The 27,545-nt window shown below is 48.4% G+C and overlaps 1 protein-coding gene across 4 annotated transcripts in view; it reads right to left on the bottom strand.

The window, feature by feature from the left end:
* The window catches only part of Gli2 (GLI family zinc finger 2), a 227,399-nt gene that overhangs the window by 57,302 nt on the left and 142,552 nt on the right, over window positions 1-27,545 (bottom strand). For 3 of the 4 annotated variants that reach the window (XM_027417815.2, XM_027417818.2, XM_027417819.2), the window contains one exon: window positions 956-1,061. The exons of the other annotated variant lie outside the window; for it this stretch is intronic. In XM_027417815.2, the coding sequence (XP_027273616.1) occupies window positions 956-1,061 (106 nt within the window). The remainder of the gene's footprint in view (window positions 1-955; window positions 1,062-27,545) is intronic. 4 annotated transcript variants of the gene reach the window in all.

Below are 27,545 nucleotides of genomic sequence, written 5' to 3'. Positions count from 1 at the left end.
GAGTTAGGAATCGGCGCACCCAACAGCAACTTGATGTGGACATGTGGCCAGAGGAGAGTGGGAAGGGAAGGGAACGGACAGAGGGACTCACAGCCCAAGCAGGAAGGCTGTGGAGAGGCTGAGTGTGGGGAAACAGCCAAGGCCTAGACTTCTGTGATGGTTAGTATTGATGATCAACTTGTCCATGGAGAACCACACAGGAGACATACATACATACCTACCTGTAAGGACTTTAAGATTAGGTTATTTGGGGAAGACCCACCCTAACTGTGGGTGGCACTATTACATGGCCCACACTGGAAAAAAAAAAAGGCAAAAGCCAACTGAGCACTGGAATCCATCTCTCTCTGCTTCCTGAATGTGGATGCCATGTGCCCAGCTGCCATGACTTCACCACGATGCACTGTATCCTCAAAACATGAACCAAAATAAACTTTCCCTCTTCGTGTTGCTTTGGTCAGGTATTTTGTCACTGGTAAGAGAATGGGTGGTATAGGAGGTGGAGGGGCTGAAGGTCCCTGGTAGAAATGCCCTGTCACATCAAGGTGTTGCCTTTCTTCTTGTGGACCTCAAGGTGGGAGGCAGGAAGAGACCTCACAGCATCACTCTGAGCTTGTTTTAAAGAGTGGGGAACCACACAATGCTTCAGGACACTCGAGGTAGTAAAAATGGGGACTCCAAAGCACTATGCTAGTGCAGCCCATACCTAAGGTTACATCCCTGGGGTACCAGATGGGTAATGAGCTTCCAATTACACATTAACCAACAAGGAAGCCTAGAGCCATAGGCCATGGTGATGACACATGATCCAAGCTTGCTACTCAGAAGAAAGCAGAAGGTGGCTAATACGCCCGTATCACCTGCTTATGGGTGCACAGTCATGGCACTTTTGTGATCTAAAGGACAGGGACAGGTGGCTGAACACCAGGAGCAGCAGACAGGAGTCAACACTTACCCATGAACACTGTGGACTGAGTGAGGATCGTAATGGTACCGTCCCTCCTGGTGTCGCATGTCAATCGGCAAAGGCGCGTGGAAAGGCGGCAGGAGCTGCTGAGGAACTGTAGAGAGCAAGGAAGGGAGAGAGAGAGAAGACTTCAAAAACTTTCCCCCTCCCTGGAAAAACAATTTTCAAAAGGCTTTAAGCTCCATGAATTCCTGAGCTAGAGTGGTCAGGACAAGGGACTCCGTGATGCCTGCGCTATCACACACCCACGAAGGGGGATGAATAAATAATCAAAGCCAGCCTGAGAATCCTACATCTTCCACATAAAAGATCCCCAGCCGTGCTCTTGACAAAGACAAGCAGCTCAATGCTCTTTGAACTTGGGGAACCCAGCCTGGCCACAAATCAGGGCTGACAGCGCTGACAGGCTCCGACTCCCGCCAGCTTCTGCCCACCCTGGCTTGGCTGCGTGTGGCTTCAGTAGCGTCAGGTACTGGCTTTAGATCCATTGTACAAACGGGCTGCACATATTTACCTAAAACCATCTGTGAAGCAAGGCCAGGCCTGGCTTGGGGGCATCTGCATAGATAGCTAATTCTCCCCCTTTTGGTGTATGAATGCCTCTGTGTGTGTGTGTGTGTGCGTATGTGCTCACATGCATGTAGAAACCACAGGACAACTGTCTTTAGGTGCTATTCACACTGTTTTACAAAACAAGATCTCTCACAGGGACTTGGGGTTCACTGATTCAGCTGGGCTGGCTGGCTACTGAGTCCCAGTGACCCACCTGTCCCTGCCTCCCCAGTGCTGGGATAGCAATCACATGTCATCATTCCAGGCTTTTGACACATGTGTGGATTGATTACATTCTCATGTTTGCATGGCAAGTTCTTTACTATCTTCCCAGCCCCAAACAACAGTAAATTTAACACTTTTATCACAATAGCATAGAAGAGAAATTTCTAGCATTTACTCTAGTAACAGAATCAGTTTACGAAGAATGGCCTTATTTCAGGGCATGTATCAAGGCACACCAGGCTGTCAGCAGCCCTAATGATGTGGGTGATACACAGTCAGACTCGGCCCCACTTTTCTGAGCCAGTGGCCTTCTGACTGAGGAAAGCGTCCACAGAGGAATGAGGAATGCTCTAGTCCTTAGCCTTTTCCCAGCCTGCTTGTTAAAAGGCCCTGTTTTCCTAAAGCCTATAATTATGTTTGCCTCTGGGGCACCCAGGCATTTTCTTTCAATAAGCAAAGAGCATCCTGCAATTATCACGATGATTTGTTGAGCGCAGGCCAAGTGCAGACAGGGGCTGACTCAGCTCCGAACTGACACACACGTGTTGGTGTTTTCAGTTCTGGAGGCACCCGCCAGCATGCATGGGTCGATAATTAACATTAAGAGTGGAGGGTTGGGGCTGGGAAGATAGCTTAGTGGACCCAAATTCAAAGCCAGAACCCACATGAAAAGCCAGGCGAGGTGGTGCACACTCATAAACCCAGCTCTGAGGAGAAGGAGACAGGAGGATCCCTGGGGCTCTCTGGCCAGACAGCCCAGCCCTACTGTCGGGTCCCAGATACTAGTGAGATATCGTGTCTCCAAAAGCAAGGTGGGTGGCACCTGAAGAATGAAGAGACTAATCTCTGGTCTGCATACACATGTGCATATGTAAACATGCATCCATACAACACATGTACCTCACATACATGAACATGCTCACAAATATCTACTATTGTCACCATTATAAGGAAAGAGTCGAGCAGCATCACATTCACACTTACGAGGCTGTCACCATCTCTTCTACAGAATTTTTCAACATGTTAACGGGAACTGTCCCCATTAAACACTAACAGTCCCCTAGTCCCTGTCTCTGACAACAGTCATTCTGCAGTTGGTTTTTGTGAACACAGTAACTCTTTTATCAGTCGAGTGCTTGTCCTTCTGTGTCAGGCTCACTCAGCGCATGTCCCTGGGGTTCATCAAATTGTAGAATGGGCTGTAGTTGCTCTCCATTTAAGGCTGAAGGCTATTCCATTGTATGGATATACCACATTTTGTTTGTCTGCTAAACTATTGGTAGTCATTTGGATTTAATGCTATCAATTTTGGGGGGAGTGGGAGACAGTCTCAAGCTGGCCTTGAATGTATGACAACCCTCCCTCTGAAGATCACCAGCCTTCTGAGCTCGGAGATTATAGCATGAGCTGCCCAACTGGCTTTAACTTGAAGAATTTTCAATGAGAGGAAACATTCTCCTGAATTAAAAAACAATTACTAATTTAGAGTGTGTGTGTGTGTGTGTGTGTGTGTGTGTGTGTGTGTGTGTGTGTGTGTGTGTGTGTGTGCTGCTCTGGGTGTACAGGTACCTATAGAGGCCAGAAGTGGACACCAGATCCCCCAGAGCCAGAGCCACCTGATATGGGTACTGAGAACTGAACTCAGGTCCCCTGAAAGAGCAGGAAGTATATTAACCACCGAACCATCCATCTCTTCAGGGTTTTACTGAAATTTTAACTTGAATTTTGTCTTCACTGTCCCACGCTTGTGGTGCTCTCCTCTAGGGATGAGGCAAACAGAAAACACATCTCTCTGACAAACCAAACTGGCAAATCAGGCTCGTGAGGAGTCAGCAGTGGACAACGGGCATGTGAACCAGCCTGGCTCATGCCTCTCAAGCTGTGTAGAAGCAGACAGCCACCCTTTTCTGAGTTTCCTAACCTCAGAACAGGTAAGCTTGGTACATGGCTGTGACTCTAAACTGTGACAGAATGGCCAGGCACTTTGGAGGCTGGTGACCTCTGGGAATCAGGAATGCCTGTTCCAGGGATTTGGTAAGTTTCCATGTGCAGTCTCTACCTGCCTGTCTGCAGTAAGATCAATGACTATTTGTGGATGCTATTAAGACAAAAGGGAAAATGCAGATGGCTCTGTCAGTAAGGGGCTTGCAGGGCAAGCATGAAGCCTGAACTGCACCTCCCAGAACCTCCCATGGTTTTGTTTTGTTTTTAAGCTGGGTTTAGTGGATGCTTGCAAGGAGGCTCAGTGGTTAAGAGCAGTGGCTTTTCTTGCAGAGGACCTGGGTTTGGTTCTCAGTACCCACATGGCTGCTCACAACTGCCTAGCCTCCTTGGCAAGTTCGAGGCCAGTGAGATATCCTGTGTCAAATAAAACGGACGGCAACTGAGAACAATATCCAAGATTGTCCCTTGGCTTCCACATGCATGTGCACGCAGTGCGTGCTGAGGACATGCTTAGGCAGAGTCTGCATATTTAGCCAGCATGTGACAGCTGCATTAACTGGTAATAAATACTGATAGCTGAAACCTTCAAAGTTCATAATCAAACTAGGGACTTACTAGCTTCGGTGAAGGGTCTGGTTGCTCCCTTCTGGCACCTCCTGGGGATGGGAGAGCTAGCACTGGCCTGCTTACAGAGTTGTCTATATCCCAGGGCCCAGCAGATGCAGGGCTTACCTTTCTAAATATACAGACATCTGTCTTCTTTTTGTTTCAGTGCTGGAGATGGAAGCCAGGGCCCCACACACATGCTTGGCAAGCACCCTAATGTTCAGCGGCATCCCCTGCCCAGCTTTAAAAAGCAATATACAGGCTATGGGGTGGCTATGAGCAGGACAGACAGATTCTGTGTACAGGCACTGGCTCATGTCTACGACCTTCTGTGTCTCCACACATAGTTCTCTGACCCAGTGGCTCTTTCAGCAGACTCCAGTCCAGTCACTGGAGCCCTTCTGTAACAGGATAGCAAACTCTCATTCATTCATACTTGGGCTTCATACCCACAGCCACCACAAGGTCTTTACAGACCCCTCTTCATGCAAGTAAGTGAAGGGATGAAGGCCGGCACCAGTTCATCTGGTCTTGGACATTTCAGCTCAGGATGGGTCACCGCCTCAAGCTCCTAATGGAAGCTTCCAGAAATAAACACTTGCCCAAAGTTCTCGGTGAGGAAGATTCAGCTCCCAGCTCTTGAGCGGAATCACCCCCATTCAGAGGCTGCAGCAGCAGCCAAGGAACACAAAGAGAAGCAGGAAACAAGAGCTACCCCTGGGCCGGGGAGACAGGTCAGTGGGTTAGCGCACTTGCTATGTAAGCATGAGGACCTGAGTTCTGATGCCTGGCACCTATGTAAAAAGCTGGCCATGGCCACCAGTAATCCAGTGCTGTAGGGACAGGGACAAAAATCACTGGGCCTGGTTAGTTGCCAACCTAGCTCCAGATTCAGAGGGAAACGCTGACCAAAGGAATAAGGTGGAGAGTGAGAGAGGAAGACACTGACGTCCAGTTTTGCAAATGCATGTGCACCTGCACATACACCAGACAGACAGACATGCACATCTTTACCCATATATATGCACACACATTTAGATCCACATACCAAACAAACAAACAAACAAACAAACAACAAACCCTGCCTTTAGCTGGCGTATTGAATCTGATCATTCCACACAATGTTTTCATTTTGTTTTTTTTTTTTAAAGGAAAAAAAAAAGAAATTTAAATTAAATCATGTCCTTCCAGCACACACACACACACACACACACACACACACACACACACACACACACACCATATGCCATTTCAAAGAAATGTCTCTCTTTTCAAGTTTCTGAGGAAGAAGCTCAAAGTAGGGTATGTTCAGTGGCCACGCCCTGTCCCCTGGAAAAAACGCACATTTTGCACATTTGTTTTTGATCTTACTCAGAAAGACCCTGAGGAGGTAGAGTGGAGGCAACTGCCACTAAAAGTCCAGAATTTTTATATGCTAACTCAAACACCAAATGCTCCTTGACTGGTAGGGTCTGCTGAGGAGACATCTATCTGTGTGACAGGGTCCTCAGATGATGAACTTGCTGTGTGTGAGGACAATGCTGGAAGGAGGGCAGGGAGACTCCTTCCCCAGAAGCTGAGCTCACCTTAGGCCTCATAACAACCACAGTGGTGAATGAAGTGGAGTCCTTACTCAAAGAACTCAGGACACCTGGGTCATGGAAACATGACTAGAAGTCATGTCAGCCACCAGAAGGTTCTGAGATAAGTCCCATGTGGCACGTAGACACTGCCCAGAGAGGGGAGCAAGAGACTTCCCAATGGTCATGACACATAGACAGGGCCCTGTGTATCAGACTGGAGACTCCTCAGCCTCCAGGCCATCCATTCCCTGGAGAACGGGTGTCTCTGGAGCTGCCTGTTTCAGTTATGACTACAAGATGGGGGACATGTGTCCTGTATGACTGGGACCAGAGACGTGAGTTTCTTTGAGAAGCCCTGTTGCCCAGGTACTGACAAGAGCCTTTGCACAGTAAAGGTAGTGTGCTGGTTGTTCTTCATTATCAATGTGATGGGATGGAGAATCACTATGGAAACACACTCCTGGGAGAAGCTATGAGGGAGTTTCCAGAAAGGTTTACCTGAGCAGGGAAGACCTACCCTGGGTGTGGAGAGTGCATTAGTTTCTTTTCTGCTGCTGTGATAAACAGAGTGAGCAATGCCATGTACAGAAGGAAGTTTATTTGGTTTACAGTTGCAGAGGGGTAAGTGTCTGTCATGGCAGTGAGACATGAAAGCAAGTGGTGCACACGGCTTCTGAAACAGAAGCTGAGAATCCACATCTTGAACAGAAAAGAGAAAGCTGGAAATGGTTCGAATCTTTAAACTCTCAAAGCCCACTTCCAGTGACATAGTCTCCTAAGAAGGCCACACCTACCCCAATTTCCAAACTGTACCACACCACTGACTGGGGACAAAGTACTAAAATACACAAACCATGGGAGGGAGATCTCATTCAAACCACCACAGAAGGGCTGGGGTTCTGGACTCAATAAAAAGGACAAAGCAAGCCGAGTGACAGGATTTATCTCTTTCTGAGCAGATGCAAAGTGACCAGACACCTATGTTCTCACTCCTGTACCATCGAACCATGATGGACCAGACACATATGTTCCTGCTCCTGTGTCTTCCCACCATGATGGTCTGGGATCCAGGTCCTTCCCTAGAGAATTTCCTTAAATCTCTTCCACAAGTTGCATTTATCGGGTATTTTGTCCCAGGAACAAGAATAATAATACAACAGGTCTATGTTGTGATAAGGCTCAAGCACATATAAATTAGTCTGCAGGGTGACCAGGCCAAGGAAGGGCAGCTGGCTAAAGCTGAGTGGCCAGTGTTGTGGTTATCTCTATGACCAAGGATCAAGAAAGCAAATGTGGGGGCCTTGGTTCTGAATGCTGAGTCCTCTGCCCTTGGTTCATGGCCAGGGGACCAAAACATCCAAGAATGAGAGAGCCCTTGTTTTTGTTTTTTTTTTTTGTTTTTTTTTTTGTTTTTGTTTTTTTTTTTGTTTGTTTGTTTTGTTTTGTTTTGTTTTGTTTTTGTGTGTGTGTGTTGGGAGCATCCAAGAGGGAGAAGTTCCTTTGGAGAAGTTCTCTGGTGTCTCCAGGTAATCCCATGTCAGGAGACCAGCTCTTCAACTCCCATTGCCCGGCCACACTCAGTGATCACTAGAATAACTGTATACCTCTGGAGCCTTCGCCAGGATCCTCACCTCTGTGAGGGACACACACTGCTGTTCATCCATCATGCACTTTGGCGGTGACCACTGTCATGGGCACTCCAAAGCTGGAGCCAGCTCTGACCTCCTGAAATGAAGGGATCTCACGGTGCTTTGTGGGAGGGACTCTATTTTTCTCTCCCACTATGGAAGACTTGGTGGACTTTCCCGGTTAGTGAATAATGAAGCATGTTCCTTCAGCTCAGAACTTCCCATGTCTGGGCTGCAGAGATAGCTCAGCTGCGAGATTGCTTGTCTTGAAGGCATGAGGACACAAATCCAATTCCCAGAACCCAGGTAAAGCATGAGTGGTGTGCAATCATTCCAGTGATGGGGAGATAAGGACAGGGAGATACTAGGGCTCACCAGTCAGCCAGCCTAGCCCAATTGGTGAGCTCCAGACCAATGAGAGACCTTGTGAACAGTGTTCCTGAGGGTGACATCTGAGGTTGTCTTCTGGCCTCTAGTAACATACACACAGGTATGTATGTGTGCTTACAAATACATAAGCACAGACATATCAGCAAAAGAAAAGATATTCTTGTGTCTTGGGTAAAATCCAGGGTAATTATTTCATTACTTTCCTTCAAAGTGAACAAGCCTGGCAAGGCAATGAAGAAATTTTCACTCCTGTCCAGATGGTTCATGGGTCATTTTCCTCCTAACGGAAGGACATGGGTAGCAAGCAGCACTTATATCTTTGACAAAAGAAGGTAGTGAAGGGGCTGGGAGGATGGCTCAGGAAATAAAGTGTTTGTCACCCAAGCGCTAAGAGTTGAGTTTGAGTTCTTTCTCCAGGAAAAAGAAAAGCTGGGTGTGGAGTTGCGTGCCTGAAATCCCAGTGGTGGGTAGGGAGAGAGAGAAGGGCAGATTCCTGGGGCTCCATGGCCAGCTGGCCAAGCTGAATCCAACTCCAGGTCAATACGACACTGTCTTAACAAAAAAACAAAACAAGGCAAAAAGGGCAGGATTCACAGCTTTGCAGAAAGGGGCTCTGGCAAATGGGTCCCTCCTGGCTGCTCATCACATCCCCAGACACCAATCCCCAGAGAGCTCAGGCTGGTTACTCCGCATATGCTGTGGCCCCTATGTACAGGACAAAAACAACAAAGGAATGTGTGGAGTAGTCCTCATTTAAAAAATGTCTACCCAAGTGGCCTCAGCACCATTAGGGATGTAGCCTCTGGGTCACCTAGACTTTTCAATGCTGTAAAGATGAAGGAGGGGACCAGAGCTGGGAGCCCTCACTGAGTTCCCCAGACCACTTTGAAGCCTGGACTGCCTCCAAGGCTAGCCCATCAGTCAGGTGGACTCAGGCAGCTGAGTGCTCTCAAGGCACATATGCCTCAGAGCTAGAATGGCTGGGGCTAAAACAGTTTAGAAACAAGGACGCCTCAGTCTTCAAGTCCACATGCCTGTCCTCAGGGCCTTGCACAAATGGCATGTATTCCCAGTAACCAGCCACAGGGCAAGCTGCTTCAGAGGCTCCTGCTGGGAGCTACTGCCTCACAGGATGCTTTTAGTAAGAATAATGATATCCTGAGTGGCTACTTCACAGCATGTGATTAAAAAGTGTTTTAGTCTCACCTTGGTGGGGTGGGGGGGTAAAATCAGGCTGGACAGCATAAGCTCCCCTTGTCCAGCAGGCTGAGTTAGCAGCTGGACCTTGGCTGTACAGAGCCTACCCTGGCCAAGGTATTAATGACAAAATAGCTATTGGGAGAGAGCACATGGGGCTGGGCTGAAGCCAGCATGAGCCACTGTATGTGGACAGTGTCCTGGGGTTGAGCTCAAGACTAGAAAGGCAAGAGAGAAGAGACAAGCACATTCCCAAGAGTGCTCCAGAAAACACCAGTGAAGAGGCCATCTGAAGCCTCGGGGATTTTGAACCATGCAATTTGTCCCTTTAAATGGTGTCCCTGAGATAACATGGGACAGGCCATGGGGACAGATTGGGGCCAGCTCAGAGGCTTGGGTCGTAATGGGCAGTACTGAAGCTGTGCGTCATCCTGTGACTCAGTTTCCTCATCTGTGAAATTAGGGTAGTGGCAGGCCAGAGACCAGAGAGAGACACCATACATAGCAAAGCCTGCAGGAGCACCAGCGTGGCTCTCTCTACCTCCAGCTCTGCTGAGCTCCACCCTAAGTTCCCACTGAGGAGGAGCCAGGTGGACCCCTGGAGCTCATTGGCTGAGCACCTGTCAGCTCACTGGCTGACCAGACAACCCAGGCTCATCAGTGGGTTCCAAGTCATGAGAGGCTATCAAACAAACAAGCAAGCAAGCAAACAAACAAAAAACAAAAAGGTGGACAGCCCCTGAGGACCCACCCCCAAGGTTGTCCTATGGACTCCAGATAGGTGTGCACACATACTTGCCCATACATGTACTCACACACATATGAACAAGCATACGCATACACATACAATTAAAACGTCAGCATGGAAGCAGTATAAAAACTATTAATGAACTGAGCGGTGGTGGCACACGCCTTTAATCCCAGCACTTGGGAGGCAGAGGCAGGCAGATGTCTGTGAGTTTGAGACCAGCCTGGTCTACAAGAGAAAGTTCCAGGACAGCCTCCAAAGCCACAGAGAAACCCTGTCTCAAAAAAAAAAAAAAAAAAAACCGAACAAACAAAAAAACTGCTAATGAGACATTTTGTATTCTTTGTTCCACTAAGTTTTCAAACTCTGGTCCCTTCCATACATTTCACTGGGATATATCACCAATATTCAGTGGTCACATGCAGCTTGTGGCTGCATGTCCAACAGCTCAGGCCTAAGTGGTTATCCTTGCACGCTGATGGATCTCTGGTCCAGACCTAATCATAGACCTATTAACACATGAAACATGGAAATGGGAATTGCCCCCACCTCTCCGTCCTTCTCCACCTCTAAATCTTAGCTTTCTATAACTACTTTTATGTCACTTACTTAACATAACGAATAATTTCTATTATAGATACCGTGTCCTCCTTCCCTCCCTCCCATCTTTTCATTCACTGAACTCACAAGGTCTCTCAGGGCCAGGGGGAGGGTTTCTGAGTGACACTGTAACACTCCTTCTAACCTCCCACACCCCTGACCAGGTTAGACAGTGCCGGTCAGTGGTCAGCACGGCCTGCCTCCATCCTGGCCTCGAGCATCACCCACTGACTTCCCTGCCAGCTGGTGTGTGCTCAAATGAGGCCGTCGGTGTGAAGAATTCTGAGGCCTTTTGATGAAGAAGAGGGTCTCTAGAATGCACAGCCATAGAAGGAATCAAGAGTAGCAGGGCGGCAGGGCTGTGGAGATGCATCGGCCAAGCCGTGTACTGTGTGTCCAGGAGCCTGGCTCCTAGCTGCATCACACCACGAAACGAAGGAAGCTTCTGGTATGTGTTATTCTCACAACCCCCCCCCCCACTGCCCACCTCACCAGTTCCATCCCACCCACTCCTACCACCACTGACAGAAATGGTTTCCACTAGCAGGGACGATGGGGGTCCACCAGCAACCCTGGAGCTACTCCACAAACCCTGTGAAGAGTTGTTACTGTATGAAGAAACTAAGATATGGAAACATAGCTGTGGGCTAATCAGATGGCTCAGTGGGTAATGGGGTTTGTGGCCAAGCCTGATGACCTGAGTTTCATCCCCAGAACTCACAAGGTTGAGGGAGAGAACTGACTTCCACAAGTTGTCCTCTGACCTCCACATGTGACCTGTGGCACCGCACAAGCCCATGTACATACACATAGACACATACAAATAAATAGGCGTAATTTGTTTTAAAGAAAACATGGCCATATGAGCAAAGTGGTTTCCAGAACCGTCTTCCTGGAATAAGACTATATAAAGAGGAGCTGTTCCAAAGGCTTCCTGGACATCAAAAAGCCTCTTGCAAAACAATATTTTGATGAGCTAAGTGTGTGAATTAAAAGCAGATGAAGCTGACTTCCTATAAAATAAACAGGGCTCAACATCCAGGGAAAAAACTCCTCATACACTGGGACTGGAGGCTGGTGGAGGCTCCAGAACTCCACTTTCCTCACAGGGCTTCCGACAGCATGGCTGTGTGTCATGTGCTGGCACTCTCCTGAGTGTGTCCCATTGCTAATGCATTGATCCCCACAGCCCTCATGCCAGGAAGTGTTAGCATCCACCCCAGTTTACAGAGGAGGAAACTGAGGCATGGAGAAACATGGTGACTTGTCCCTAGTCATGCCTAATTAGTGTCATAGCCAGGCCTTGCACCTACCCACAGAGATTCGGATCCATTCTCACACGTGGGGTAAGACAGGGACATCTCTTCTGTGACCATTGTGATGCCTAGCATTGCCAATTTCATACAATGTATTGGCCTGTGGGCGGCACCACTCTCTAGGCAGAAGGTTTGATGGGTATAAGAGGTAAAGAAATCTAGCTGAGCCCAAGCAAGCGAGCGAGCATGTGCATATTTATTTCTCTCTGCTCTTGACTGCAGATGTAACCAGCTGTTTGAAGTTCTGGCCTTGACTTCCCCATGATGATAGACTGTAACCCGGAACAGCAAGCTGAAATAAACCTGTCTTTCCTAAATAATTTCTTTTTAGGTTACATTATCACCCAAACAGAAATGAAACTCCCTGAACCCTAGGTAGCCCAGGCTCTGAGCTTTGTCTCTGTTCCACTCACTACTGGTTCTCCTGGCTGGGGGGGGGGGGGTGTTCAGCTCCCCTCTGACAGCCTGGGCCAGATATCAGTGAGAGATGGACGAAGAGGATCACTCTGATACCCAGCTCCTTGATGGGGTGTTGGCGTTAATGGTACCCAACAGGCATGTTTCTTCCACTTCCTTCCCGGCCATCCAAATGTCACTGTAACCCCCAGAGGGGGCTCCATGCAGTGCTTCTGTGTGCCACTAGGTAGGCGACAAAGTGGATGCTAAGTGCAGGAGGGGCCCTTGGGAGAGGCGTTATCTGTTTTCCCCAGCTGTGCTCCCGGTGCCTACTAATAACCTCCATGGATCATCCTGCTTGGTTCAAAAAACCTCCTGACTGGCATTAAAAATGGGCCTCTTTCCTGCCCATGGCTGGGTGCCCTTACAGCCCACGTGGGATGTTCCTGGTTAGCATGCTGCTTGTGTAATTAGGGCTCTGAGGATGGCAAAGGGCCCACCTTGGGTCCCCAAGAGTGATGGCAGTTCAGAGAAAGCACCCACCTGGGTTTGCACTGATTAATGGCGGGCTCCATTAACAGCCCTGCTTAACACAGGAGTTTGTCAAGATTAAGTAATTGCCTTAAACAAAAACTGTATTATCTTTTAAGGGCCTGATGAAGGATGACTGGTGCTGGGAAATGGGGTGATGGATGTCTGTGACTCTGTCCACCACCCATCCTCCCTCATTTGCATAAATTATCAACCAGCCCTTGATTTGGGTGAGAAGTCCTGGCCAGGTGCTGTAGTGTAGGGACAAGGCGACCAAGTTCAGATCTGGTGGCCACTGGGGGACTCCAACAGCATAAGGGTGTTCTAAGCCTCTGGGATGTACCAAGTCTAGTTGGGAAAGGTGACCAGAACCCCAGGGAAGTGAAGCTTGGGACATGGGAAGCAGAGGCCACTGCACAGGCAAAGTGCAGGAACACAGAGAAACAGGACCACCAGCCTGTAAGTGGTAGTAGACTCAGCATGGAGTGTCCCACACATGAGAAAAAGAGCTCCCAGCCTTAGGAACACATCACAAGAAAGGGGAAGAGGCCCATGAGGCCCCTTCCCTGTGAGAACCTATAGGCAGTAAATAGATGATGGAGTGGGGGTGGGTGTTTTCTTGTGTTGAAGGCTCTGGTGAGTAGTCCACACTGTTGTACATGACCCCCCATCCAAGTTCCTTTAAGCAATTCTATAAACTCATTAGGCCACTGAAGAGAAAAAAATCATGAACAAAGAAGAGGGACTATTGGGAAGAGAAGAGGGATGCAGGGGTGGGGGGGGGGCGGAGGCGGGGGGGCGGGGAGAGGGTGAGGGATGGTAATGGAAAGTGAACATGATTGAAATACATGTATGAGAAAAACCATAACGAACTCATTACTACACGTAACTGATAACTGCTAAGGAAAATATTAAGGAAGAATGCATACCAAGTCTTGTGAGGGACCAGCGGTAGCCAAGGGCACAGCTGGTGGCCCAGCATGAGCGAGGATGCTCCTCTTGTGAAGGTTTGCTGGTGAAGTGTGGACCATCTAGCCACCAACCTGCCCTAATGAAGTGCTTGTGACATCCCCAGTTTTCCCTGCAAGTTCCCTCCAGAGCAATTCTTTAGAGCCAGCTGTATCAGTGACAGGGATACAGGATGTAGGGATGGAGCAGATGCAGCAGGGATAGAACCACAGAGGCAAACAGAGACAAGAAATGGACTTGGAAGAGGGGGACAACAGAGGCCCCAGATGGGAGCATGTGTCAGGCTCTACGAATGTGGAAGAACTTGCAGGTCCCCTCCCTGAGAGGACATTTTGGGTAAGACCATGTTCTTCCCAAGACAATCAAAAGGTAGAGGGTGTATTTATTCCTAAGAAGGAATGACAATGATCACACCGCCATCTATGGTTTCGGGCACCTTAGGAGACCCCCTGCTAAGAACTTTAGCTCTTCAATACAAGCTACAGACAAGAATATATCCAAAGTGCTGCTGTGGGTCATTAACATGCTTTCCAGGTAGAGGAGGTGGCTCTTTGGCACGAAGCTCCTCCCTCCGTCTAGGTCTGCCTACTGGCCATGTACATGCCAGGTGATTTTCCTCTCTTCCTTTCTGGGCAAAATATGATTCCCAAACCAAGCCACCCACACAAGTTTCTCCAGGCAGAAACATCAGCAAAGCTGGGAGCTGTTCCCATAACATTGATTTCCTCCAAACCACAGCTCCAGAGCAGACGCCTGTGTGGCCCATTAGTAGAAGCTGGGGCCATGCCCAAGGGACACATCCCTCCTAAGAAGGGTACACGATGCCCTCTGCCACCTCCTAGATGGAGGCATCATGGCCCCCTGCTCCAGTTCTCCACCCAGAATTTCTGCTTTCTGATGCCCAGAGAGGGCACGTGCCTGGGAGTGAGGGTGGGGGTCAGAGCACAGGCTCTGAAAACAGCCTTGACTCAGCAGGGATTCCCCAAGTTGTCTACTGGCTAGAGGTACTTGGGCGGGCTCTCTTTTCCACCAGTCTACACACGCGGGTTCTGTACTCTGAATGCTCTTGGGCAGCCTGTTCATGTTTCTACCCCATGCCACCAAAGCCAAGTACATAGCCCCAGCCCCAAAGAGTGACACGTGACAGGAAGAACTCCACTTGAGAGTCCCATTATCACAGCTCCGCTGGCCCCAGAATGACATAAGGCAGACCAGACATTGGCATACAGGCATACAGGCATACAGGCATACAGGGTCCGGTATGAACACAAGGTGGTGGAATATCATCCACAACACACTTCATGAGGACAGTCTTCTAGAACAGTGCCCTAACCTCTCACCAAGAACATGACTGACAGTGGATAAGGATGAAGGAAGCACCAAGCACACGTGCACTGCTCACAGCAGTACCTGCCCATGCCTGGTGCTCTACAGGCATCCTCTCAGTGAGCATCTATTGAATGACAGTGACAAAATCGATCACAGGAGTTCCTGCCAACACATAATAGCCTTATACCAATGGTCCCTTCATGCCACCTGAGGTCCCTGATTTCTATCACCACACCCATTTTACAGCCTCTCTGAGTCAGAGGAACTTGTCCTTCGTAATTCCCTGGCAGTCCCTGGGGCCCTCAGTGAAGTCACACAAAGATAACTTTATAACGAAACAATAGCCATGTCTCACTTGGCTATCAGCCTACCTGCCTCTCTGACACTCCAAGCTGGTAAGGCGGAGGATACCCAAGACACAGCCCCATTTGAACTACTGGGATGCTGCACAGGGAATCTAGCCACAAGCTGCTGTTGGTTCTGTCCCCTCCTCCTTGTCCTCTTCCTTTGCAGGAACTGAGACTCCCTTTTACAGCTCCTTACCGCACACCCCCCGGGAGCCTGAGGCTGGCAGAAACGACTGCTAATACTCCCAGGCACATTTACTGAAACCCTTTGACACAGAGGGTATTTTTATGGGATAAGCACCCCAGCATCCGTATCAACTGGCAAGTTTCACTGCTCACATTTCAGACCTGCAAAAAGCCTTTTTCAATCACTGCTGTGGCAAACGATAAACTTTAATGGCCCAGGGAAGCCTGAGGCTCTCTGTCCTTCCCGCCTCCTGGCCCAGGCAGCAGGCCTCCTTCCTCCACTCTCCTTGCTGGGCCAGAGGGAGGCATGGTATACCTTCTTATCCTCATGGTGGGAGGCACTGACAGCACAAGGCTACTGAGGAGCTAACAGCAGTCCCCAGCTCAGCTCTAGCTGCAGAAACCAAGGTGCCAGTCTATGTGTGTGTACGTGCGCGTACATGTGTGCACACACGTATGTGCAGGTATGTGTGTAGAGGTAGGGATTGATATTGAGTATCTTCATCAATCACTCTCCACCTTATTTTTAGGAGTGTTTTTCATTTATTTATTTATTTATTTGTTTATTTATTTATGAGTGTGTGAGTTTATGCAAGTTATACGGGTATGCTGGCTAGTTTTATGTCAACTTGACATGAGTTGGAGTCCTTTGTGAAGAGGGTACCTCAAATGAGAGGCCTGGCCTATGGGTAAGTCTGTGATACATTGTCTTGATTGATGATTGTTGTGGGAGGACCCAGCTCCTTGTGGATGGTACAACCCCTGGGCTGGTGGTCCTGGGTACAATAAGAAAGCAGGCTGAGCAAGCCATGAGGAGAACCCCAGTAAGCTGTGTTCCTCAGTGACCTCTGCACTAGCTCTTGCCTCCAGGTTCCTGTTCTGCTTGAGTGTCTCCCACTTCCCTCAGCAAGGGAGTGTGAACTGAGAGTTCTAAGCCTCCCTCACCCGTTGATTACAGTTCCGGCAGCGTTTGCAGCAATGGAAACCCAAAGACAGTGGTGTGCCCATGCAAAAATGCATGTGCAGAGAAGAGCTTACAGAAACAGGTTCTCAGAGACCACACCTGAGTGGTCAGGTTTGCACCTTTACTCATTCAGCCACATTGCCCTGCCCTGTCACCTTAAGTTTTGAGAAAGGTCTTTAACTGAATCTGGAGTATACTGATTCAACTAGATCAGCTACCCCATAAGCCCCAGAGATTCCCCTGTCTCTGCCTCCCCAGCACTGGGTTACAGGCATGAGCCATCGCAACTGGCTTCTTTACTGTGGGTCCTCAGGGACTAAGCTGAGGTCTTCATCCTTCTGTGGCAAGCACTTTACACTAGTATTTTCAAGTATCTCAGAGGACTCCAAGAGGCAGTGAATATCGAGAACAACTGTGCCTCATCACAGGTTTTCATTCCCAGCCTGCTACCCAATGATCAGGCATGCCCCTGCAGGCCCCCAGGAGCACCCAGTCAGCTGTGATATTCACTGTCTGATGTGGCAGAACCAGTCAGAGGTAATGTGCTCACACAGAGAGCCAGGGCCCAAGATGCTCACAGTACCAAGGGCCTTTTCTTCCCACTAAGGGAGCCATGTTTGTATGGAAGAATAGTGGAAGAATGGTCTAGGCCACCACAAGGTTAGCATTTGGGGAATCAAAAGGGATATGTGAATCAACAAATGAGTGACATGTGTGTGGATGTATGTGTGTGGACTGTATGTATTCATGGTTTGTATGTAGGGCCAGAGGCAACCTCAGCTATTGATTCTCAAGTTCAGTCCACCTTGGTTTTCTTTTTTAAACATGATCTCTCACCTTGGTTTTCTTTTTTAAACATGGTCTCTCACTGACCTGGAACTTGCTGATTTTGGTGATACTGGCCAGACAGCCCTAGAGATCCAAAATGTGGTGGTTTGGGTGAAAACTAAGACACAAGTTGGTACCACGGACTGGGTTATTGCTGTGATAACCCAGACTGTATTTTGTTTGGAGGAAAATGGAGCATTTTGGCACTTTGGATTAGAAAAGTAATTGGACCTATTAAGTGGGGCTTACTGATCCATCTTAGTAGGAACACGGATGAAAGTGGTTCTGAGGATGATTTGAACTGTGGGACCTGGCTCAAGAGGTTTCAGAGGAGATGAATATTAATATGTGGCCTAGAGATTGTTCTTGTCATATTTTGTCAAAGAATGTGGCTGCTTTCTGCCCTTGTCCAAAACATCTGTGTGAAACTAAACTGAAGGGCTTTGGATTAACAGCGTTGGCAGAGGAGATTTCCAGACAGCCTAGTATTGACTGTGTTGCTTGGTTATTAGTGGCCACACATATGCATATCTATAATGAAAAAGAACAAACTGAGCACGGAGAACTACAAAATGTATAGTTTGAGGAGAAAAGGAGTACCAGGAATAAAGGGGGTGGTGACTCAGAGCAAGGCCCTACCCAGCTAAGCTTCCAACTTGTGAAAAGGAATTAAAGAATAGCTTAGGGTGGGTATGATCGTACACCTTTAAGTCTGGCACTGGGAAGCAGGGACAGGTGGATTTCTGAGTTCAAGGGCAGCCTGGTCTACAGATAGAGTTCCAGGAAGCCAAATTTAGGCAACAAGGGAAACCATCAAGAATAGAAAGTTGGTGGGGATGTAATTGAACAAGGGGGCCATGTTCCAGCCCCACAAGCATCAGAACTTGGCATCTTCAGCCACATAGTTCTGGATTTAGAGTCAAGGATACAAGAAATGAGTTAAGGAATCTCCCTCCTCTACTAAGGAAAGTTGCTGAGGCCAGGCATATGGCAGGGCTGCCCCTGCAAGGAGGCCCTGAGAGGTCATTGTGTGGACTTTAAAAGGTGAAGCCTGGGTTGTCTTGGAGACCTCAAGATACTGGAGATACCAGAGTTGTGGGATACCTGCTAAGAAGAGCTGCTAACAGGGACTGGAACAAGCCCAAAAGAAATGTTTGTTGCAGTTCTCAAAGTTGAAAGGATTTGGAGATCTGAAGAGCTCTTTGACATCAGACACGGAGATTTTGAGTTTGGAGTTGCTTTCAACCAGTATTTCCTCATTATGCTCCCCTTCCTCCCTTTTGGCATGGTAATGCGTAACCCGTGCCATTGAATGTTGGAAGTATGTAATCTGCTTTTTCATTTGATTTTACAGGGGTTACAGCTAAAAGATTGCATGACTCTCAGAAGAGACTTTGAACGCTGGACTTTTAAACAGTGTTGAGACTAGATGCATTTCGTATTATGTTATGGGTCTACAGGGACAGGGAGTTGAAGATGGTGGCTTGAATGAAAATGGCCTCCATAGGCCCATAGGGAGTTGAACAATTAGGAGGTATGGCCTTGTTAGGAAGTGTGTTACTGGGGATGGGCTTTGAGGTTTCAGAAGCTCAAGCCAGGTTCAAGGTCACTCTCTCTTCCTGTTGCCTGCAAATCAAGATGTAGAACTTCACTACCTCTCCATCACCATGCCTGCCTCCATGCTGCCATGTTTCCATTCCCTCCATGATGATAATGGACTGAACCTCTGAACTGTAAGTGAGCCCCTATTAAATGTTTTCCTTTATAGGAGTTGTTGTGGTCATGGTGTCTCTTCACAAAAATAGAAACCCTAACTAAGACACAGAGTAACCTCTTGTCTGTTTTCCTAGTCTCCTTCTCTTTTTAAAACCTCAATTTAATCCCTGCTGGCAGTTTAGTCCCAGATTCTACTATGACCTGGCCTCAAGGAACACCTCTCTACTATCCATTGCTTGGGCCTCACTTCCCTCCCTGCCTCAACCTAATCTATTTACTACACACAGTCTCAAAAATGAACAACTTAGCAAAGCCCCAGGGGCCCTCCATCATCCATCAAGGCAATACATTTCATTTCTCCTTGGAGATGAAAAGAGCCCAGCCCAGAGGGACAATGAAGCACTTCCTCTGAAACTTAGGCATTATGTGAACTCTGACCCTGGTGACTAGGACAGGAACCAGATGCTACAGGTTGGAGGTGTAAAGCATCATGACACTGCAGCCCATGACCAGGGAGGGATTATGGCCAGGGCAGCATATGAGGCACAGGGTGTGAGGGGCAGCACAGACTCTCCAGGGGCTCTGGCTAATGTCAAAGACTAGCACCAGGTGGGATTTCATCTCAGTCCTTGCTGGGATGAGGAGAGAGTGCCTCCACTGGCCCTGTGAGCATGCCATGCTCCGACCCCCTCCTATTTTGTACCCCTTTGAGGGTGCCTCAAACACCCATTCTCCTGGAATACCTTCCTGAAATACTCAGGACCGGTGGGAATACTCCTCCTCCTAAGAAGGATCAAGAGAGCTGCTAAGATGTAGCCCTAGCACAGGCTGTCTGAAAACACCAGCTGCCTCATTTCCAAGTCTCTAACTGGACTTTCTAATTAACTATTGATTGTCCCTCAAGCCCTCTAGAGCCAGTTGTTAAGAGGCTATAAAGGGGTGCTGATAATTGTTAGCAGCCAGCTCTCATAGGAAGAGGGAGGGAGAAGCCACACTTGTCCGCTCATTATCGTGGTTTAAGTGTTGGTACAGTAGCAGGTTTCAAGTCACCAAGAAAGACCACTGGGTTTGGAGACAGAAAAATGGGTTCCTGAGAACTCCTAAGAGTTGGCCACACCACAGCACTGCCAAGGTGGCTTCTACAGTCTTTACATTGCTTTGAGCAAGGACCCATTTTCTTCTTTGCGAACAGAAGGGATGGTTTTGAGTTCTTGAAAGTTCACTAAGATAATTTCTGCTTAAAAATGTAACTAGACTTTATTTTTTAATGAGCATAGCTAATGCTTGGAAAATACCATAAAGCACACTGCTAGAGGTAAGTGGACAAGGTCAGCGGAGATGGCCTTGCAAGCATGAGGACCTGAGATTGATTCCCAGAACACTGTGAAAAGCTAAGTATGGTGGTTGAGTGTGTGTGATCCCAGCGCTAGAAGATGAAGACAGGTAGATCCTTGGGACTCACTGGCTAGGCAGCCTAGTCTAAGTGGTAAGCTCCAGTCCACTGAGAGACCCTGTCTCAAAACAAAACAAAACAAACAAACAAACAAAAAAACCCAGGCCAGATAGTACCCAAGACTCTCCTTGGCCTATACACACATCCACACGTCCACATACACACACACACACACACACACACACACCCCACACACACCCCACACACATCCACACATTCACCTTCATAATCCATTGGAAGGAGTGAAAAGTGTTTTAACTTTAACTTAGTTTTAACTAAATTAAAACCAAGGAGTTCTAATCAAACAATTGGATACAACCTGAAAGTTCAGCCCGGGGCAAGCGATTAGGTGAAGTCTAGACCTAGCCTGTGAGAGTTTTGCGGAATAATGAGAAGAGTGCTGCTGTGTTTTCAGGTGTGATTCATCCACCAAACCTCTTAGGAAATTGAATTCACTCAGGTCAGGTTCCAGCACACACATCACGTCTGAAACTCCAGTTCCAGCGAACCCCCACAGCCTTTCCTGGCATTGGAAGGCACCGCACATATGTGGCTGGTGCTCTTGCAAACAGGCAGATCCATGCACATACACACATGTAAAAATAACCTTATGAAAGAGGTTGAATTCCCAGGGTTGTGTGTGATATTGGAGCATGGCACCCCGTCTGCCTTGCTCCCTGTCACATGCACCCATGCCCTTCTGTTTCCACCTTTCATGGGGGCTGTGCAGAGCTGCTGCTCACCTTGCACTTCTGACCTGAGACTGTGAGTGTGGTGCAACGCTTTTGTGCACGTGTGTGTTATATGTGAGTGTTCATGGGTATCTGTGTACATGTGTACATAGGCACATGGATGCTGGAAGTCAATATTGGGTGTCTTTTCTGATCACATAACACCTTATTTTCTTTAATATGAGGTCTCACTGAACCTGGAGCTCACCAATTCAGTTAGACTATTGGCCAGCAAGCCCTAGGGATCCTCCTGCCACTGCCCCTCCAATACTAGGGTTACAGATGTACACAACCATGCTTGGCTTTTTACATAGGTGCTGGGAATCCAAACTCAAGTCTTTATTCTTACACAAAAGTATATTACCATCTAAGTCATCTTTCTAACCCCCAGATCCCTTTTCTTTATGATCACTGGCCTCAGGGCCTGGAGATAGCAATTGCTCACAACCACCTATTGCTATAGCTCCAAAGTACCTAACATCCTCTTCTGGACTCTGAAGTGTGTGCACACGCGCGCGCGCACACACACACACACACACACACACACACACACACACACACTCTAAATAAATAAATAAACAGGTAAGTAAATGATTAGCCTCAACTCTAGTCAGAAAATGGACTAGAACAGGTTAAAACCATATGGAGAGGACATCTCACTGTCCTCTTTCTCCTATGGGTTTGTGATGGCTCCTGAGTCCCTGAGTCCTCCCCAGAGAGAATAACTGGGGCCCTGAAGAGTCAAAGGGACCATTGACTGTCGCCCTCTCCAGCATATTCTACCTCTCCAGCACAGCCCAGACTGATGGGATAAATCAATAGCAAGGACACTGTCACCCGCATCCTGCCCCACTCAATTTTCCTGTGAATTTAGCAGCCTGCTGCTTTGTAAGAACCCAATTGTATCCTGACACTTTTTAAATGATGCTTTTTTAGATCCTGCTATAATTTATCTTTTACTTGGGAACAGCTCTACTTCCATAACCACTTGGAAGAAAGAGGGGGGGACCACACCACACTGACTTGACTGTATTTATAACCATCCACACTAAGTAAAACACTCAGAACAGAGATTTGCCAAATGTGAATTCCATGTCAACGGCCCACCTTGGTAAAGCTTAAGTGGTTTTAGTTTGAAAGAAAATACACATTTTGAGAGATGTTTGCAGAGGCAGGCGAGTTGGGATGAGGGTAAGGCTGTGGGTGTGTGAGAAAGAACGTATGTGGGTGCAAGCAAATCCCAAAGCTAAGATTTACTCATCACAGAAAGGGGTCTGTTTTCTCTTTTTACTCCAAGAGATGACTTTGGGTATGTGTGTGTTCACATGTGTGCATGTGTGCTGTTTGTTTTGTGTATATATGTGTGCATGTGTGTATATGCATGTGCACACACATGTGTGCACACATGTGGTGTGTGTTTACTTGTGTGCTGATGTGTGTGGTTGACTTCAGGACTTTTGCTCTCCACTTTACTTTTGAGATAGGATCTCTCACTAAAATACATGGAATACATACATGAGCCAGCTAGACTGAGGGATTTTTTGTGTCTACTCCCCAAGCACTGGGGACAGAAGTATCCCATACCTAGTTTTTATGTGGGTGCTGTGGGATGAAGCTTAGGGCTCCGTGCTGTTTGAGTAGTTATCGATTTGTCTTAGCCAGCCATCTCTACACTGAAAGAGATGGTTTCAAATCCATGAAAAGCCCAAGGGAAAATGAGGACCACAGAGACTCTCCCCATGATGCCTCACCTCACTCTCGGCCTTGAACACCTGACCTTGAATATGGCTGTGGGACTTGATGGCCACAGGGGTCATCCCCAGCTTTCCCCACCCCCATCTTGATCAAAACATTCACCATACTTCTTCGGTTTGAATATAGCCCCAGGTACTTGAGTATATTGGCCATTTTACACAGGGGTGGGGAGTGCAGGGGCAGGGGAGTGCAGGGGCAGTCAGGGGCAGGGGAGTGCAGGGGCAGTCAGGGGCAGGGGAGTGCAGGGGCAGTCAGGGGTAGGGGCCATAAGTAACATTAGGTAAAAGTGAACCATGTTTAGCTGGGTTGTAAAAGGATCATTCAGGCTTTTTCACAGTTATCTTGGTGCCAAGCTTATCCTCCTTTGGTGTAGAGGGGAAACTGAGGCAGCAATTACCTGCACCTAGAGTAATCAAGTCAGTTGGTGAGACTTCCATGGAGACAAATGCAATGGGGGCAGAGGAAATGGCTTCACAAACATGAGTGACCTGAGTTCCCAGAGCCCATACAAAGTGAAGTGCACTAAGGCTCCTACAGTGAGATTGGAGGCACCGCAAAGAGACTTCCCAGAAGCTCATGGTGAAGAAAAGACCTTGCTTCAAACATGGTGGAAGACAGGGATACCTGGAGCCCAGCAAACTGCCTATAGCACTTTGTCCATAGTCCCTGAGTCAGCACACTCCGAATTCCCATGGGGGAAAGAGCAAGTAGAAAGGCAAAAGACTAGTACCTCCTGACCTCATGGTAGCCAGGTCCTAGAGAAGGGAGAGCTCACCCTGGGGGGATCCCACAAAGGACTCCTGTACACTGCTAAAGTAATTTAAATGCTCCTGCAGGCCCACACCTGGGTTGGATGCCAGCTTGAGGAAAATGGCCACATTTGTTCTACTGGTGGACCTCATTTCCAAGGCATTTTTCCATCCGGTTACCTGATGTGACCCTCTGGGGCTGCAGGGAGAAGCAACATGGGAGCTGTCCTTTTCAAAGGCCCAAGGAAGGAAGGCAATGCCATGCTGGGGTTCTGAGACGTGGGGTGTGGCAGTTTCTCAAGAGCTCTCACACTCCCATACAGTTCTCTACGGGCCACTGTAGTAAGCCTGAGGCCTGCCACTCAAAATCAGGCACAGGTTGAGGGCCGCCCCACCCAACCTCCGGGTACCCTCCCCAATTCTCTCCTAGGTGAGATAAGTTGACAGTCAATAACTAACCACCACACTCAGTGGGTTTTTACATAAGATCTCACGGGTGCAGGCAGGAAACCAGTTCACGGCCACTTCCACTGGGGTAAATGAACAAAGTGGGGAGTGGGGTTTGTCCATGACTGTTTGAAGCAAGAGATGCCAACTCCTTTCCTGTACCTCAAACTCCTCCCTACCGCTCAAATTGCTACAGAACACAGATACAGGACCAGCAAAATGGGTATAAGGTGAGATTTTTATCAACAAGGACTGACCAGGAGAAGCCTAGAAGGAATGGGAGGAGGAGAGAATGCACAATAGGCAACAGGGGGGTGGGGGCTGCTGAGGGAGAGCTACAGGCTGTGCCCAGGGGGGCGTGTGGGCTCAGAGCAACCAGCCGTCCTTTGTGACGACACAGGGCAGAGGAGACTGCTCAGTTGGCAAAACATTTGCCTTGCAATCATTAAGACCTGAGTCCATCCCTGAAAGTCGTGTCTAGACGTGGAAGAAGGGGCACATGCTTCTGGTTCCAACACTGGAAAGCAAGAGACTTAAGGAGCCCTGGGGCTCAAAAACTGGCCATCTGATTGGAGGGCCTGAGGCCAATAAGAGAACCTGTCTCAAACAGGTGAACAGTCTTCCAGAAGATGGTATCCAAATCTGTCCTTGGCCTCCTTGTGTGAGCACACACACACACACACACACACACACACACACACACACACACACACACACCTGCGTGAGCACACACACACAAAGTCATGCATAAAAAAAGTAAAATGAAGAGTAAATAAGTTTTGCTCAGATCCGAGAGACTGGCAAACATTTGGAGGAACAGACTATAGTCCACACTAAGACTTGGTAGTGGAGCTGGAGAGATGATGGCTCAGCAGATAAGAGCACTTGCGGATCTTCCAGAGGACCAGAGTTCAGATCCCAGCACCCACAACAGGCAGCTCACAGCCTGTCATCTGTGATTCCAGCTTCAGGGGGTCCAATGCCCTCTTCTGTTCTCCAGGGACACTGGCACACATGTGGTACACACACACACACACACACACACACAGAGAGAGAGAGAGAGAGAGAGAGAGAGAGAGAGAGAGAGGGAGAGGGAGAGAGAGAGAGAGAGAGAGAGAAATTAAAACTGAAAATAAAGCATTTTTTTTAAAAAAAGTGTTTGCCATAGCAGTGAGATTGTCAGGGCAGCAAATAACAAGAATTACAAGTGCCCCTAAACTCAAACTCAGCTGGAGCCACCACAAAACCAGGCGATCCCCACACAGTCCCCACAGCGGCCTCTCCCAGGCAGTGATTAATATGCAGCGGGCAGGGAAGAAAGAGTTCATTCCGCAGGGTAAATGGGGAGAGGGAGGGGATCAGGTGGCTCCTCCTTGAATCAGGAGGCCACCCGACCCTAGACAATTCCCCTCCCCTCAGGCTGGGTTGGTACTAGGGGCTATGCAAAAGAAACAGCTTTGCCCAACGCTCCCCAGGACCGGCTCCCCCAAAGCCTAAGGTAAGGAGGCACAAACCAAGTGAGAGCACTGCTCGGCCGCCCTGAAGGAGCAGAGCAGAGCAGCAGGCCCCAGAGTCTTTTTGGTAGTCTGCTTTGGAAGGTTTCTCTTCTTTCTTTTCTTTTGGTAATTCCTTCTAAGGAACTGCCCTGAATACGCACTCCCTTGTTCTTGTCTGGCTCAGACCGGCTCCCGTCACTTTCTTTCTTAGGCTACGTAAGACTTACAATTCCCAGTTTTCTATGGGGGAGCTGAGCCAGAAGTAACCTCCTCTCAACGCTCTGAATAGAACCAGTTCTCAGAAGATCCTTCAAGGAGGCTCAGCTGCCAGGCTGCAGGCACCCAGCAGGAATCTCCATTGTCAGGGAGCCACACACAGGCCCAGGAGGGGGAGGGGATGGCAGGAACCCAGGCCACCTACTTTTGAAAATGACCCCTCTCTTTGGGGGCTGGGTTTGAATACTTACCTTGGACCCTCCCTTCTCCACCCACTTTCACCAATATTAAGGACAAAAACACTAGGGGTAGGTAGGTGGCTCAGTCAGCAAAGTGGGCGAGGACTAGAGTTCCAGTCCCAGAACACAGCTTTGTTTTGTTCTAACAAAGCAAGGCTTGGTGACTGGTCTCTTGGGCTCACTACCAAGGCAGCAAGCTCCAGGTCCAGTGAGAAACCTTAGTTCCAAAAGGACAAGCAGACATCGCCTGAGTAATGGCATCTGAGGTCAACTTCTGGTCTCCACATGCATATGGACCCGAACACACATGTGCGTGTGCAAAAACTTGAACACGCAGAGAACAAAAACACAAATAGATGGGCAGGAGGGATGGCTCAATGGTTAAGCACACCAGCTGCTCTTCCAGAGGACCTGGGTTCGATTGCCAGCACCCACATGGTGACTCACAACCATCTGCAACTCCAGTTGCAGGGGATCTCATGCCCTCTTGCCTCCGTGGCTGCTGACATGCGTGTGGTGTAGGCAAAACACACATAACATAAAATAAGAACAAAACTTAAAAACAGGAATGAAAGTGGGAAACACTGGGCCAGCTGGCAAGATGGTTCCGTCCATAAAGACACTTTCTGTGCAAGCCTCAGAACCCAGGGACCCAACAGTTTAATCTCAGGGACCCATGGAAAGGTGGAAGGAGAGAACTTTCTCCACAAGCTGTCCTCTGGCCTCCACATGTGCACTGAGGCACATGCATACCACGTACATTCATCACGGACTCACATTATCATAATAAATACAAAATTTAAAACGCTTTTTTAAGAAGTAGAAAAAACAATCCATGGTAACTTAGCCACCCTCCCAAACCACTGAAGACAGGCTAGGCTGCTTAAAAATCTCAGGTCACCTAAGGTCACCTCAGTCAATAATGGAATAATGGCATGCACTCCTAAGCAGGCCACTGTCCCCAGGCCACGTGGAGGTAGTTTTGCAGAGAAGCACTCTCTGCCCCCTCTAGATTCCAAATCCACTGATTCATAGCTGCATGAAGCCCACCTAATATGACACCAAGACAGGGGCACGAGAGTGATGTGCTTTGGCGACCACAGGCATTTGTAGGACAGTGGGGAAGTGATAGTATTGGGGACAAGTGGTTAGAGGTGGCAAATAAGGGGCATCAGCTGACATCCACTATCTGTGTTAAATGGAGCAGAGCTGAACCCATGGAGGATGCATGGAGCTTGGGTATAAGCATTCTTGTTTGCTCGCTGTGTGTTAGGTTAGTTTCCAGACACTCGGGCAGCAGGGCAGAAGGGAGGGAAAACAGCCCAGAGAATAGAGTAGAGTAGAGTAGAAGCAGGGTCTGCCAGTGCTAACTAGCCCTCTGTAGTACATGCTAACATGAGGCACAGAATGGAGATACTACAACCATGTTCCCAGGGC

Source organism: Cricetulus griseus, chromosome 5 (assembly GCF_003668045.3).
Source record: "Cricetulus griseus strain 17A/GY chromosome 5, alternate assembly CriGri-PICRH-1.0, whole genome shotgun sequence".
In the NCBI taxonomy this organism is placed as follows: Eukaryota; Metazoa; Chordata; class Mammalia; order Rodentia; family Cricetidae; genus Cricetulus; species Cricetulus griseus.
This window is presented reverse-complemented; position numbering and strand designations above follow the sequence as displayed.